The sequence below is a fragment of the Rhineura floridana genome, chromosome 5 (genome assembly GCF_030035675.1).
Source record: "Rhineura floridana isolate rRhiFlo1 chromosome 5, rRhiFlo1.hap2, whole genome shotgun sequence".
Lineage (NCBI taxonomy): Eukaryota > Metazoa > Chordata > Lepidosauria > Squamata > Rhineuridae > Rhineura > Rhineura floridana.
In genome coordinates this window covers 186,587,714-186,603,856 of record NC_084484.1, presented here as the reverse complement: position 1 = coordinate 186,603,856, position 16,143 = coordinate 186,587,714, and the positions used below count along the sequence as shown (strand labels likewise).

Genomic DNA, 16,143 nt, shown 5'->3' with positions numbered 1-16,143 from the left:
AGTCCCTATCATAGCAGCTTCCACCAGGGAAGGGCATAGAGAAGGGCGACTCTGCCAAAAGTTCAGACAGGGCAGACTGTTATGGACAGAGCTGGTCCCTTAGGTACCCTAGATCTAAGCCATTTAGGGCTTTAACGGCCATCTTCAAGACTTTGATGTGGCCATGAAACAGAGTGAGTGAGAGAGAGAGAGAGAGAGGGAGGGAGAGAGAGAGAGAGAGAGATTTCCATTCATGTCCCACGTAGCATTTGTTGTCATTTAATATTAAAATCTAGGAACACAAGGCCTTTGTAAAAGTTTAGACTTTTACAAATTCACTGATGCACTAAGAGGCATTGAGACTGTAAGTTATGGTTCCTGCTTTAGGTGCCATGATGTGCCAGCCATGAAGACAATCTTACAGCATGCTTACAACTCACTCCATGCATCCACAGTTGCACAGGATAGGTGGATCTAAAGCAGAGGTGGCCACCCTTTTTCAGCTGCATTCCCTTGAGGGAAATCTATGAGAAGACACACCAATGCTGGACAGGGTCACAAGTATGTGTGGGTGGGCTTCTCTTCCCCTGACCACACCCTTCTCTCTCTCCTTTTTTAAAGCTGGGTACAAGGATATGAGGCTTTGCTTAGATATGAGGATAAGGAGTTAAGTCACAGACTTCATGAAACAGGTGGCTTTTGAAGAGGGATTTGAATGAGAGGTGGCCCTACATACCTATTCTGGGAGGAAGTTCCAGGCATGTTTTTATACAATGTTGCAATTATATGTGCAGATGATACGAGTCACCTTGTGAGGGCCTGGCCCCAAAGTACTTAAATTTATAGAAAAAGTTATATAAGGGGTAGCAAGGGCAAAGGCACAAAGGGCAAGGAAATTCTGGCCTAAAAAGTCTGTGCCTGGCCAGTATCTCAAAGAGATGTGGATTAGGGGCAAAAAGGAGGATGGGGGGGGAGAGAGAAAGGAATAAGGGGGGGGGAGAGGGAGGTGCAAGAGTGATGAGCCTGGAAAACTGAAGAATCTGCTGCCCTGGGCTCCTGGTGGGAGAAAGGGCGGGATATAAATCTAATAATAATAATAATAATAATCTCTGTAGGTATTATGAGATAAACCAAACACACATACACAAAAACGTGAGGGTGACTAAATCTAAACTTAACCGCTGGAAAACGATTTAGAGTCAGCCAGCCAGCCAATTCATGCCTCCCAACTCCAAAGTAGTAGGATGGATCTCAGCATTTCCCAGAAATAGAGCAGCTGCAAAGGGGCTTGTGGATACTTGCCCAATAATCTACCTTGTGCAGAACCTTATATTTAAGCAAGCCTAGCAAACAGCCAACTATGCATTACCCAAGATGCTCCAAAATGGAGGGTGCAGCAAAGTGTTAAGAACTGACAGTAGAAGCAGTCCACACAAGTCTATCGCTTCCATCTGTCAATCCTGCTGCAACCTCCCCTAGCAGCTATCTGTACCTCTGTAAGGGGAGCTAGGCATAGAGAACAGCAAGCAGTAACCAGACAAGCTCTAAGAGTCCTGTGGTAGCTTCAAGACTAACAAATTTATTGAGGCAATAACTTCTTCAGATGCTTTCAAGGGGTCAGCAAAACCGATAAGCAAGGATAGCGTCGGTGAACTTACAAGACCAAGCAACGCAAGAGAATGCAGTAAACAACTAACATTACTATACAAAATACCAAATTAATAAAAGATCCAACCCAAATTAGTGTGCTTTGCACAGCAGCTGTGTTTTGCATTGGTTTTAAAATTATATTTTTGGACAGGCACACACTCCAGGAATCAAGAAGGTGTGTGTGTGGGGGGGGGAGAAGTAGTTTTTTTTTAAAAAAAATAGAGCGAATAAGAGGAACACTGTAAAAGAAGAACACAGAGTGGCATTATTTTCTTTCGCCATACATACTTTGAAAAAGTGCAGTTGCTGGCCAACATAATAAAGGCTATAACAATCCATAAGGTATCAGTGATCTGTTGTGCCAGTCTGTATTTAGTAATTAAAATACAATTAAAACAACCTAATCATAGACACCTAATAGCAATGGCATAGTAACAAAACTCTTACAATTGCCTCACTTGTTTTCCTACCACAGAGAGGTGGTGAATACCTGGGACTGTCTGTCATTTGCAACATTATTTGTATCCTGCCTTTCGCTTGAACAACACATTGACAAGGCAGCCATAAAACACAAGCATGGGACAAAATAATCAAAACAGCAGGAAACAGAACAAACCCAGAGTAAAACAATACAATTCCACAGGACTGATAAACATCATCATCAATGTTCAGTAAAGATTTGCAAAAACATAGTAATTTTAACTAGGGACCTGAAATTAAACAAAGTCAGCCCTGGACAGACTCTCCACCCCCTACCCACCCACTTACACCGTTCTTATCTGAAGGCCTTATCACTGGCTGCCACTTGTCATAAGTTAAACTGACAGCCATCTGGGGAGGGGATAACCCACCACATGGTGGTACTTGATCTGACATCACACCCTCAGCCCCTCTCCTTGCTAAGCAGAACTAAAAAAATTCCACCAACCACACCCACCAATTGGCCTCACACAGATCCTGGTGGGGCATTTTTTAAAAGGGCCATTGGTGTCCTGGCTCTTCAAGGGGCTCAAAGCAGTGTACAAGGCTCTTTCCCACATATTTATCCACACAGCCCTCTGAGGTAGGCTGGGCTGATAGAGAGGGGTTCAATGGCTAAGGGGAGAGCTGAACCTTGGGTTGCCCAGTCCAACACCCTGACCATTACAGCACAGTGGCTCTTACTTTAGACGATGATGCCTGATTCCCAGACTGGGACCACACATCTTCATTCTAATTCAGCATCTCACCCCCACACAAACTTGGGGTCAGTGGAACTACAGTAGGTAACTAGGCACAAATGTCTAGCCAAGGAGATTTTTCTTTATATGGAGCAATGATAAACATTTCAGATGAATTATTAATTGCTATTATCATTACTATTAAGTGTCAGATACTCCATCAGGCAGTCAGGAGTACTGAAGGCATGCTAGGACATCTTGTACACACAGTATTCTTGTTGCAAATTCAGAAGGCTGAGAGGTTTTCATTGTGGAAGGGCAGCAGCCATGAGGCCAAGCAGGCATCTTCCCATCTTTCAAGAGGGGACTCTACAACTGTGATGCCAAAATATTTTAACAACAATTCATCTGAAATACTGCGCATTGTAAAAAATGTGACTCTTTGTAGAGGATTGGCAAAGGTCAGTTGGATAACAGAATATTTATATCATGGCTAAATTAATATTTTAAAACTTAATTGTGATTTAATCACCAAGCTTTGCAATTCATTTACCTTGCACAGGGGTGGGGAGAGATCTTTTACGTTTTTAAGACAGAGACGGAAAATTTTTCTTTTTTACACAATAAAGTAAGTGTAGAGGTTTAGCGCATCAGACTAGGGCAGGATTCGAACTTCCACTTTGATTGGGCCAGCCACTCACTGTGGGTGGGTGAGTCCTTCTCTCAGTCTAACCTACCTTGCAGGGCTGTCAAGAGCGTAAAATGGAACCAAATGCAAACCCAGGGTCATTGTGGGTGGAAGAAAATGGTAATTTAAAAAAAAGCAGGAGTAAGCCTCAAAACAGATATAACAATGATGGCTTTTTAAAGAGGGGAAGCAGCAGCTCCTTCTAGAGCCAAAAGGCAATATAGAAATGCAATTACTTCAAAGCCTTCAGAAACGCTGAACAAATAAAAAGATTTGCCTCAGAGGCGGGCCGGTGGGCACCCTCTCCCCTCCCCCTCCGGCCCGTCACGGCCCCCGGAGGGTTTTCCACACGAGCAAGACGACGAGGGTGGCTGCTGCCCTCCTGTTTGGGGGGAGGGGCCCCCACAGTGAGGGGCAGAGGGGGGCGGGGGCCTCGCCGTCTCCCTCCTGAGGTAAATCTCCTTCCCCGCCGACCCGCCCTTCGGGGCCTCCAACCCGTCGGCCCCTGCCGGTCCAAGCCGGCCCGCTACGTACCGCGGCGGCGCTCCCCCTCTCTGCTCGGGGCCTCCTCACGAGTCGGCGGGCCGGCAGCTGGCCCTTGCCCCCACCCACCTCCGCGTCGCGCGGATTCAAACGGCGCCCCCTCCCGATTGGCTGCCGTCGTCTCGCGGCCCTCGCGCGCGCCAGCACCGGGGGGGTTAATGACGAGGAGAATGAGAGAGAGAGCCCACACCCTGGCAAAAGCGGCGACGTCGAGCGCTTCGATTCCAGCAGCAAAGAACTACATTTCCCGGCGGCCCCCGCCGGAGCAGAAGACTACTCTTCCCGGCAGCCTCCGCGGCGCCTCCAGGTTGGGCAGGGGAGGCTCCGGCAGTGTGTTTCTGTTGCCGTGGCAACCGCCCCGCCTTTCCCCCCCCCCCGTTCCAATGTGCGAAGCGGGGAGAGAGAGAGAGCGCGAGGGGCGAAGCGGCGGCGATGGTGAGTGAGCGTGCAAAGGTGTGTACCTGCGTCTTGCGTTAAGGATGGAGGGGGAGAAGAGGGGGGAATAAATCAGTGCAAGGCGTCAGCCCGGGTGGGTGGGCGTCAAAACGGCCAGGATCAAGAAGGATCCGTGCAGCCGCGTCGCTGCTCGAGAGTGCGAAAAGGGAGCGTGCACAGGGGAGCGTGAGTATTATGCCGGTGTTACACGCAACAGTGCGCAGTGAAAAATCCGTGCAACCTGAACCAGCCGCCGGTGGAGTGGGAAACTGCACGAGCCTTGGCTGCGCTCCGTTACAACAAGCGTGGAAATCTCTCGGTCGGTGAGAAGTTGTTGGCCAAAGTTGCGACGTACAAACGTACAAAGGTGCCAGCACTGCGCGGGCCCTGCAAAGCCTTGGTAGAGCGCGCCCCTGAGCGCCTAGGGAGGGGGGCGGATAAGATATGGTGCCGCCAGTTCTGGGATTGCTTTATTGCTGTGTTGTTGCTAAAAAAAAAGAAAGGGGGGGGTCCTGTTTTAACTAGGCAGCACCATTGTGCAACTGACGGATGAGGCAAATATTTTGCCTGCCGAAGTTGAAGCGCGAGCGGACAAGCCAACGCACCACTTGCACCAGCAGCGACCTCAGCCCCCCCCCCCAGCACTGGTGCATATTTCATTTTTATGTTTTGTCTTTTGCACACTTTTTTGCTATAATGATGATGATGAAGACGAAGATCCCTCTGCCCGGTTCAAGGCTAAGAACAGACGACAACTTTGCTCCCAGAGACCACGTGAAAAAAGCAAACAAGCCATTACTGAGCTTAGTAATATGCATGACATGAGTGAAGCCCAGGCGTTTCATCATCTGTCTAGGGGGAAAACTTTCATTGGTAGGCATGGGCGTCATAAATGTCATTAATTAGGCAGAGGCTTAAATTACTACCTGCAATTTTCAAACCATATTTCTTTGATGGCAACAACAAGGAATTAACAATTATAATCATCTGAAAAATACTGTGTTATATATTGAAGTGATCCCATAATACCAGCTTTAATGCCAGTTGTTGAAAAGCAACCTAGGCAAGCTGCAACAGAGCAGGAGGCGGTGGGGTATGGCCCGTAGCCCATGGCCCTCCAGATGTTGTTGGACTGCTAACCCCCACCAAATTGCCAGGAGTCAGGGATGATGGGGCATTGTAGGCCAATTCCTTTTTAATATGTTTTTAAACCTTTTTTTTAAAAAAACATGTTTTTTAACCTTTCTTTTAAAAAGACATCTTCAAAGCTTTTTAAAAAAATGTTTAAAAGTTGTTTTGTTTTAATGTATTTTAAGGTCTGCTTTTACGATGTTTTAAAGTGGTTTTAGTGCTTTTGTTTGGCACCCTGGGCTCCTGCTGGGTGGAATATAAATCAAATAATAAATAAACAGCGTATGGAGGGCCACAGGGTCCCCAGCTTTGCCTTACGGGAAGTGTAGTGGGATACAAGGGCTCCTGTACCTTTAAGAATGGGGTACAAGGAGAAAATCCAGCAGGCCCCCTCTACAACCCATCTGTTAAAGTAGCCTCCTCTGACCTGGTGCTCTTCAGATGCTTCGGACTGCAACTCCCATCAGCCCCAGCCCTCCATCTTTGGATCGGGCCACCCTCCCTGCAGCATTTTCTAGATTTGCTCAGGCTGACACTCAGAGCAATTTGATGGGGGAGGGGAGCTCAGTGGCAGAGCACCTGCTTTTCTGTGCAGAAGGCCCTTGGTTCAGTCCCCAGTGGCATCTCCAGGTAGGGCTGGGAACGCCCCCTGCCTGACCCCCTGGGAACTTGCTGCCAGTCAGTGTGGGCAGTATTAAGCCAGACGGACCGTTGGTCTGACTTAATATAAAGCCAACTTCCTATGTGCCTATGATAAGATGTACCCCACCGTTCTTCATCTGCTACCCAGATGCTTGGACTACAGCCTGTTTCAAAGATTCTAGAAGCAACACATGAAGGGGGATGGGGGCGGTGGGATTCGGCATTGCTGCGGATCCAAAATTGCCCTGGCCTGCACTGACCCAGCTTGAGAGAGAGTTGTGGGGCAGCTACCAAGGGGGGCTTTGCTACAAGCCATTTCAAAGATTCTGAACCAGGAGGACTCTGTTCTAGAATAAGCAGGGGCGGAGGGGATTGGTTCCTGCTGCAGTCATGACGCTCCTTCTACACATTAATTCTACACATGGGCTGCTCCTAGGGGGAAGGGCGGGATATACCTTTACTACTAAATTAAGGAGGAGGTCTGTGTCTCGGCGGCTGAGCCTCCACTCTGCATGCAGAAGGTCCCACCAGAGAGCTTCAGCTATGTGTATATATCAATCAATCAGTCCACAGCCGCATCTCCAGGGAGGGCTGGAGAGGATCATCCCTGAAGGGCCTCTGCCAGTCAGTGTGGACAGTATTGAGCTAGATGGATCCATGGGTGTAAGGCAGATTCACTATTCCTTCATTAGCGTAGTACCTCTCTAGAAGTCCTGCATTTTCTCCTCATGTATTCATACAGGCTTGGCACACTAGTACCGTGGTGTAGCGCTATCATTGCATTGGCATTCTCAGCTGAACCTCTGGCTCATTGCCCAACCTGCCTTGGCTGCTAAGTAGAGATTGGCAGTCCATCTGGGCAGGGAGTCCTGTCTCAGTCCACCGCCCCTTTTGCATACCAAATGTCTTAGGGGTGGCTTTGCCAGCAGCCTTTGCCCTTGGCGACGTGGGTCTTGCACCCTCCTCCTGCCCCTCGTGGGAAGATTGTGGGACTTTGGGAGTGGGAAACAGTTTTGCCAGATGCGAGTGCTGGCTTGCCTGCACGCAAGCGCTGGTGAAAGAAGGGCCCCCTTGGGTTTTGGAGATAAGGCTGAAATCAAAGAAAGGAGACTGTTTGTGGAGGGAGAGGAAAGGAGGCAGCCTGAGGGTGCCCAAATCAAGGCAAGCGGAGATTTCAGGGAGTAGCCCACTCGGCCCCCAGGCTGGCCACTAATTTGCTGACCACTGTGCTGAGCGTCAGCTTTGGCAAGCATGAAAGCCAGTGGTGGCTGGTGACTCCATGTCAGTGCAGTGGCAGAATCTGCTCCAGTTTTGCTTCAGCACCTTGGACAGCTCCTTGAAAGTTTGGACAAAAACCTGGAGCGGATTTCACCGCCCCCACTGACATTGCCATAAAGCTGCCTCTTCTGCTCTTAGTTTGAGGCTATGGCCCAGCCTTCGCCAGCCTGGTATCCTCCAGATGTTGTTAGATCTCAGCCCCAGCCAGCACAGGCATGCTCCCATCAGCTCCAGCATCGTACATATCCTGGTGGCAAGGGGGGTTGATTGGAGCTGGAATCCAGCAACATTTGGAGGGCACCTGGCTGGCAAAGGCTGCTGTAGCCCCTGGGAAGGGCAGACTGCTCTTCTCCCAGGACTCCCCTGTGCCAGAGAGTGACCCTGCTGCCTCCTTGTCTCATGCCAGTTTCTGGACTGAAAGCGTCTGCCTGGTTGGCCACTGTGGGAACTGGATGCTGGACTAGGTGGGCTTTTGGTCTGACCCAGCAGCCAGGCTCTTCTGCTGAAGGGATTAGATATCCTGAAACTGAGCATCCCGAACTGGGAGCCAGGTAGATTATTACCTTACCCTGGGCAATTCAGTCAGAAGTGGGAGCAGGTCCTACAGAACTCTATACAGCTCAGGACCAGGATACCTGAAAGACCGTCTTACCCCTTATACACCCAGTCAATCACTGTGCTGTGCATGTGAGAGCCTCCTGCAGATACCATCTCATCAGGAGGTCCGTTCTGCACAACAGAGGAAATGGACCTTTAGTGTGGTGGCACCTACTCTGTGGAATTCCCTCCTTTTGAATATTAGGCACCATCTGCTATCTTTTTGGCGCCTTTTGAAGACTTTCCTCTTTCAACAAGCGTTTTAAGTTGAAACTTATCCCAGTCTGCATCTGCGTTAGAATTGCTTGTTAACATGTTTTTTTAATAATGTTTTTAACCCTTTTTAAATATGTTTTTAAAGCTTTTTTAAAAAAATGTTTTTAATGTTTTGTTTTAATGTATTTTAAGGTCTGTTTTTATGATGTTTTAAAGTGTTTTTAGCGCTTCTGTTTGCTGCCCTGGGCTCCTGCTGGGAGGAAGGGCGGGATATAAATTTATTTATTTATTGTATTTATATACCACCGCATAGCTGAAGCTCTCTGGGCGGTTTACAGTAAAACAAATAATAAATAAATAAATAAAAATAAAATAAAATAAACTCTGGGTCACAGGTTCTCGTGATAATGGTTGCTGGGTGAGGCCCATCCTTCTTTGTGGCTCTCTCTTGCTATGTTTAGAAATGTCTCCGTGGGCCAAAGGGCCACCTCGTTTAGCATCCTCCCTCCTGATAGCGGTCGATCCCAATACTGTAGAGAGACTCACAAACAGCAACTAGTGGGATATCTGTCCCCAATAATGATCAGATTTATCCAGATTCTGAACATGGGAGTTCAGTACTTCTGGCTACTAGCCAGCAACAGGCCCATCTATGTAAGTTGTTGCTGTTGTTGTTATGTGCCTTCAAGTCGATTTTGACTTATGGTGACCCTGTGAATCTGCGACCTCCAATAGCATCAGTTATAAACTGCCCTGTTCAGATCCTGTAAGTTCAGGTCTGTGGCTTCCTTTATGGAATCAATCCATCTCTTGTTTGGCCTTCCTCTTTTTCTACTCCCTGCTGTTTTTCCCAGCATTATTGCCTTTTCTAGTGAATCATGTCTTCTCATTATGTGTCCAAAGTATGATAACCTCAGTTTCATCATTTTAGTTTCTAGTGACAGTTCTGATTTAGTTTGATCTAACACCCAATTATTTGTCTCTTTCGCAGTCCATGGTATGTGCAAAGCTCTATGTAAGTACTGATGGCTTTAAAAACCCACCGGAATCTGCCTTATACTGAGTCAGACTAGTTTGTCCATGTAGCTCAGTATTGCCTACACTGACTGGCAGCAGCTTTCCAGGGTTTCAGGCAGGGATCTCTTCCAGTCCTACTTGGAGATGCCTTCAGGGATCGAACCTGGGATCTTGCGCATGCAAGGCAGGTGCTCAGCCACTTCTCCAATGACGACAAAGGCCTTCACAACGTCTTAGCTATGTCAGCTTTGTCTAACAGATGCCTCCTAGACAGAGGCATTGTCTGGGTGGGGCTTATGGGAGCTGCAGCTTGGGATCAGAGTACCTGAAAGACCGTCTTACCCTTTATGTACCCAGTCGATCACTACGCTCTGCAGGTGAGAGCCTCCTGCAGATACCATCTTATCAGGAGGCTCATTCTGTACAACATTGGAAACAGACCTTTAGAGTAGTGGCACCCACCCTGTGGAATTCCCTCTCCTTCAATATTAGACAGGTGCCATCTCTATTATCTTTTCAGCACCTGCTGAAAACCTTCCTCTTTCAACAAGCCTTTTAAGGAGAGACCGTATTCCAGTCTGCATCTGTGTTGGAATTGCTTTTTAAGATGTTTTTAAAGCTTTTGTTCTTAAAGATGTTTTATTTTAATATGTTTTAAAGTCATTTGTTTTGAAGATGTTTCAAAGTGCTTTTAGGGTTTTTTTGTTTGCCACCCAGGGCGCCTTCTAGGAGGAAGGGTGGGATATAAGTGCAATTAATAATAATAAATAATTATAGTCCAAAACATCTGGAGGGCACGATGGGAGGGCTGTTTGATAGTAATATTATATTAGTTATACATTATCAAAGGAAATACTTAAGTTTGTTTTTAAGCCTGCTGCCTGATTTTTAATAGGTTTTTCCAGGGTTGGGTCTCTTGATAACAGGTCTGAGAAGCTTTTCTTTTTATTACATGCCATACTGTCATTTCTCCCTCGATTCCCAACGCTGTCAAGCAGGGGTGGCCAACTGGTTGAGGACCGCTCTCTTCTTCAGGCAGCGGCCTGAACTCTAGAAGCATAAACAGGCAGGCTTCCTAACAGCGGTTTCAGGAAAGCCTCCACGGTTAATGGAGCTTATATGCCGAGGCATACCTGGGGCAGAAGGGAGTAGAAAACAGAAACAGAAAGGAGTAGAAAAAGAGGAAGGCCAAACAAGAGATGGATTGATTCCATAAATGAAGCCACAGACCTGAACTTCCAAGATCTGAACAGGGTGGTTCATGACAGATGCTCTTGGAGGTCGCTGATTCATAGGGTCGCCATAACTTGTAGTCGACTTGGAAACACATAACAAAAAAAAGTTGACAATGAGGATTATCAATACCTTGGCACAGTCATTAACCAAAATGGAGACAATAGTCAAGAAATCAGAAGAAGGCTAGGACTGGGGAGGGCAGCTGTGAGAGAACTAGAAAAGGTCCTCAAATGCAAAGATGTATCACTGAAAACTAAAGTCAGGATCATTCAGACCATGGTATTTCCGATCTCTATGTATGGATGTGAAAGTTGGACAGTGAAAAAGGTGGATAAGAGGAAAATCAACTCATTTGAAATGTGGTGCTGGAGGAGAGCTTTGTGGATACCATGGACTGCAAAAAAGACAAATAATTGGGTGTTAGAACAAATTAATCCAGAACTATCACTAGAAGCTAAAATGATGAACCTGAGGTTATCATACTTTGGACACAGCATGAGAAGACATGATTTGCTAGAGAAGACAGTAATGCTGGGAAAAACAGAAGGGAATAGAAAAAGAGGAAGGCCAAGCAAGAGATGGATTGATTCCATAAAGGAAGCCACAGACCTGAACTTACAAGATCTGAACAGGGTGGTTCACGACAGATGCTCTTGGAGGTCGCTGATTCACAGGGTCGCCATAAGTCGTAATCGACTTGAAGGCACATTTCCTACAAAACTCTGGAGAGAGAGAGAAGCGTAATGCAGAGGAGCCTAGCTCCTTGTTAGAGCAGCTGCCTTGCGTGCAGAAGGTCCCAGGCTCAATCCCAGTGGCATCTCCAGGTAGGGCTGGGAAAGTCCCTCACCTCAACCCCTGCTGCCAGTCAATGCAGGCAATATTGAGCTGATGGACCAATGGTCTTATTCAGTATGTTCCTAACCTAACAAATTCCTGTTTTGTTTTGAAAGTAACTTGAAGACCGTTTTGTTTTTCTCATGAGAGTGAAACAGACGGGCAGACTTCTCAACCCACACTTTGATGACAGTTTGGGGCCCACACAGGGTGCGGTACAGACACATTGGATGGTTTGAGGAGCCAGAGTCAGCAGCCCATTCCTGGTGTATACTGTGACGCCCGATTTGTCTCCCCTGCTGCTAATAACTTTTTCTTTCTCCTTTTCGTATCTCCTGCAGACTAGTTCAGCTCTGTCCTTTCCCAGGTGGGTAATGACCTTAACACATAGATTTATGTAACTGCATTAGGTTAATGGGCTGCTTCAGTATCCAATCCTTACCCAATCATTCCTAACGCTGAATTTTCCCTTTTTTAAAAATTTAGATTGCTTTCGACTATTACCCCCAAGTTTGATTTCCTAGTTAGTGAGAGCCAATTCAGAATCCGTGTCAGTGTATACCACTGGCCTTCTCTAGACTGGTGCCTTGCAGAAGTTTTGGATTGCAACTCTGGCTGTTGGGAGTCGCAGCCCAAAAACCACCAAAGTATTTGCATGGGGCTGGGGAGGGGAGAAGAAGAGTGTCTAAAGGCCTCATTCGTACCACCTACCCACACCTTCGTCTGCTTCGGTAGCAGTGATGGTGGCCAAGTAGCTGGCAGCATCCAGAGAAATCTGTGCGTTGAGCCAACTCCAGCCTTGCCACGCTCTCCCTTTGAACCGAAGGAGAGAGAATGCTGCTGCCGTCCACTGGATAAAACTGGGCAGCTTAACCACCAACAAAGCCCCAACGCTCCTGGGCCAGGCCCGCCTGCACAGGAGGGCTGTGATGGCACCACAACTGGGATGTCCTTGGGAAAGGTGCCTCTTGGAAAAGGGAAGGGAGCACTGCACCTCAGAATGCTTCCACTTCGTCTGGTTTAGCACTAACCAAGAGGGCAGGAGACTGTCTCTGGCCACTCAGGTGAAGCATCATTTAGAAACTTGGTCATTTTTGTCCTCACTGCTACCAACGGTGCCAGAGGGGTTACAGATGCTCCCATTTTACAGATGGAAAGGCAAGTCTAGGAGATAATGGCTTGCCCAAGCTCTGAAGGGACTTGCACCCAGGACTTCAAGATTCAAGCCTAGAACTTTAGCTATCGGATCATTCCCCCCTTGCCTTCATTTGACATCAAGGCTCTCCCTGCTTTTTAGCAAAAGATGACCATGCTGGGAATAAGCCCCTCAGGATACCCTCTTAAGAACGTCAGAAGAGCCCTGCTGGATCAGACCATGTCACCTCTTACTTGCCTTTTCTCTAAAATAATAAGCCCCCCAAAATTGTGACATTGCATCCTTTCCTGATGGGGGGAGTTTATCTCAGTTTGCTCCTCAGAAAATTGCTAAGAGGTTCCAAGAGGGCAGGACAGTGGCAGTTGTGCAGCCCCATTGATAACTGGTGTTAACTTTTCTGTGTGCGCGCTTGTGTCTTGCTAGCACAGCAGGAAAGATGTGCACCCGGTGGAATTACAGTACGGCCTCCTTACAGGCTCCTCCTCTGGATTACTCCTTCCGGGGAATCAGCTTCATGCAAGGTATGGCCTAAATTCTGTCGCTGGCTGCACCTGTCACTGGAAGCATTGGCAAGCTGATCAAACCAGAAAAATGTCAAGTTAAGCAGAACAGACAGCAGAGTTTAGGAGCTGTATTTGTGGCTCCCCTTCCCCCCTTGCCCCCCACGTGAAATTAGTTTTGGCCAGAGGTAAGTAGCACGTGTCCTTAATTGATGCTGAGGTAAGATTCCAGTTACCCCTCCATGAATTCCTGCTTATGTCCAATTTAAGTGGTCTCAGCCTAACTTCACGCATTAGTTTTAATGTGTACACACATTGCAAACCGATGTCAGCATAGGACATACACACACACACCTCTTGTGAGCTTTCACACACCAGACATCCACTGCAGGGAATGCTGTTCAGCCCTGGCTTCAACCTGTAGTGTACGGAAGGGTTGTTTCTGCACACTCAGGCAGCCCTAAGGCGCCAGGGATTATGAACAAAGAGGAGAACAGGCCATTGTGTAGATGTACATCCTGGTCCAGTTTCTCTTCGGATGAGTTGCTGGATGGGTTCTGCACATTCGGGAATTTGTTCCTCTACATTTAAAGTTGACAATGAGGACATTGAACTTGTCAAGGATTATCAATACCTCAGCACAGTCATTAACCAAAAAGGAGACAATAGTCAAGAAATCAGAAGAAGGCTAGGACTGAGGAGGGCAGCTATGAGAGAACTAGAAAAGGTCCTCAAATGCAAAGATGTATCCCTGAACACTAAAGTCAGGATCATTCAGACTCTGTATGGATATGAAAGTTGGACACTGAAAAAAGCGGATCAGAGAAAAATCAACTCATTTGAAATATGGTGTTGGAGGAAAGCTTTGCGGATACTATGGACTGTGAAAAACAAATAATTGGGTGTTAGAACAAATTAAACCAGAACTGTCACTAGAAGCTAAAATGATGAAACTGAGATTATCATACTTTGGACACATAATGAGAAGACATGATTTACTAAAAAAGATCATAATGCTGGGGAAAATAGAAGGGAGCAGAAAAAGAGGAAGGCCAAACAAGAGATAGATTGATTCCATAAAGGAAGCCACAGACCTGAACTTACAACATCTGAACAGGGTGGTTCATGACAGATGCTCTTGGAGGTCCCTGATTCATAGGGTCGCAGTATGTTGTAATTGACTTGAAGGCACATAACAACAACAACAACATTAAATCACATCCAGGAAGAAGTGGAGACAAGCTTGGCCCCCCCTTTCAGAAAGGGGAGCATATGTGAGGAGAGCAAGCACCCCACTAGAGTCACTTTCCAAATCAAGGCAATCTGGAACATCAGAAAGGGGGCAGATGCGTTAGGAAGCAAATTGGTCTACAAATGTGACGAGCAGCCAGAGGCTTGCAAAGTGGTGAGGGAAATGTACTCTGCATGTGTTCAAAGGGACTGTGTTGTTTCACTAGCTCCAGCAGGTCTTTGCTACAACCGGGCCACGCATTATGCAAGCCACAGCCTAAGCGTGGCCTTAAACCCACCCACACACCTCCCCTGCGCTCCTTTCCGCCGCTGTTTTCCCCAATCCATGATGCACTCTCCTCACTTCCCTGTTGCGCTTTCCTCACCAGACATGCTAACTGAGGAGCCACGCCCCGGTTTAAAGCCCATCAAGCGGTCAGAGGGGGGGCGGCTGCTGACCCAGGCCATCTGGCTCAACAACAACACACTTGGCGAGTTGACTGACTTCACAGACATCATGGCAAAGCTGCTGGAGTATCCCGATGATATCTACTGGATTGATCTCTCCTTCAATGACCTGGCCAACATTGACCCGGTACCGTAGACTGTTCCCTGGACTTCATAAAAAGATTAGTGGTTACGCCACAAAGCACAGTGATGCATCATCGTGACCATCAGATAAGTTCGGGGGGGGGGAGCTACCACCATGCTAACTGGGGCAACCTGCATTCATTGGGTGCTAGAGTTCTTGCAGAGGAGAGGTGGAATGTGGAAATCAGTAGCGATCTCTGCAGAACGCAGCACCTGGACAGAGGACGCTGCCAAATGCCAGTTCAGACCACTGTTGACCCTGACTGGCTTCAGGGAGGGAAACTTCCCTGCCCAACCTGGAAATTGAACCCTGTGGTTCGAGAGTCTGGGTAATTGGTCAGTTGCCTGCTTTGGATGGGCTCGTACTCCCTCTGAAAGAGCAGGTCTGTAGTCTGGGGGTGCTCCTGGATCCATCTTGGTCGCTAGAGGCCCAGGTGACCTCTGCCTAGGAGTGCCTTTTAGCAACTTCGGCTGGTAAGACAGCTGCGGCCTCTCTACAGTTGTCCATGCACTGGCAACCTCCGGGCTGGATTACTGTAATGCGCTCTATGTGGGGCTGCCCTTGAGGTTGATCCGGAAGCTGCAGCTGGTGCAAAATGCAGCTGCAAGACTGCTCACTGGAGCAGGGTATTGCCAGCATGTCACCCCGCTGCTGAAAGAATTGCACTGGCTGCCCATTTGCTACTGGGCCAAGTTCAAGGTTCTAGTTTTGGTGTACAAAGCCCTATACAGCTCAGGACCAGGATACCTGAAAGACCGTCTTACCCCATATATGCCCAGTCGATCACTGTGCTGTGCAGGTGAGGGCCTCCTGCAGATACCATCTTATCAGGAGGTTCGTTCTGTGCAATATAGGAAACGGACCTTTAGTGCGGCAGCACCTACCCTGTGGAATTCCCTCCCCTTAAATATTACAGGTGCCATCTCTTATCTTTTCAGCGCCTATTGAAGACCTTCTGCTTTCAACAAGCCTCTTAAGTAGAGACCTTATCCCAGTTTGCTTCTGTGTTGGAATTGCTTTTTAAGATGTTTTTGAAGGTTTCTTTTTTTTAAAAAATTAAAGAGGTTTTATAGATGTGCTTTGTCGTTTGTTGGCCGTCCTTGGGCTGCTTCTGAGAGGACGTGTGGGATATAAATTTAATCAATAATAACCACCACCACCTAGGACCTTCTGCATGCAAAGCAGATGCTCTGCCACTCAGCTACAATGGCCCTTCCCTCTTTCTTTGTGGCTTTTCTAAGTCCGCTGCTTGCTGGTCT

General features: G+C 47.6%; 2 protein-coding genes across 20 annotated transcripts in view; one reads left to right on the top strand and one right to left on the bottom strand.

The window, feature by feature from the left end:
- NUMA1 (nuclear mitotic apparatus protein 1) overlaps window positions 1–4,254 on the bottom strand; it is a 122,924-nt gene extending 118,670 nt beyond the window's left edge. For 8 of the 9 annotated variants that reach the window (XM_061629184.1, XM_061629187.1, XM_061629190.1 and 5 more), the window contains exon 1: window positions 4,012–4,253. The gene's annotated coding sequence lies outside the window, so the exon portion shown is untranslated. Of the gene's footprint in view, window positions 1–4,011 lie in introns of all 9 variants that reach the window. The other variant, XM_061629195.1, reaches the window with a different exon arrangement.
- The window catches only part of LRRC51 (leucine rich repeat containing 51), an 18,146-nt gene continuing 5,833 nt past the window's right edge, over window positions 3,831–16,143 (top strand). Inside the window, exons 1-4 of one of the 11 annotated variants that reach the window (XM_061629200.1) lie at window positions 4,397–4,455; window positions 11,748–11,773; window positions 12,986–13,083; window positions 14,682–14,887. In XM_061629200.1, coding sequence (XP_061485184.1) covers window positions 4,453–4,455; window positions 11,748–11,773; window positions 12,986–13,083; window positions 14,682–14,887 — 333 coding nt within the window. In that variant the 5' untranslated portion in view covers window positions 4,397–4,452. The other 10 variants (XM_061629199.1, XM_061629202.1, XM_061629203.1 and 7 more) reach the window with 10 other exon arrangements.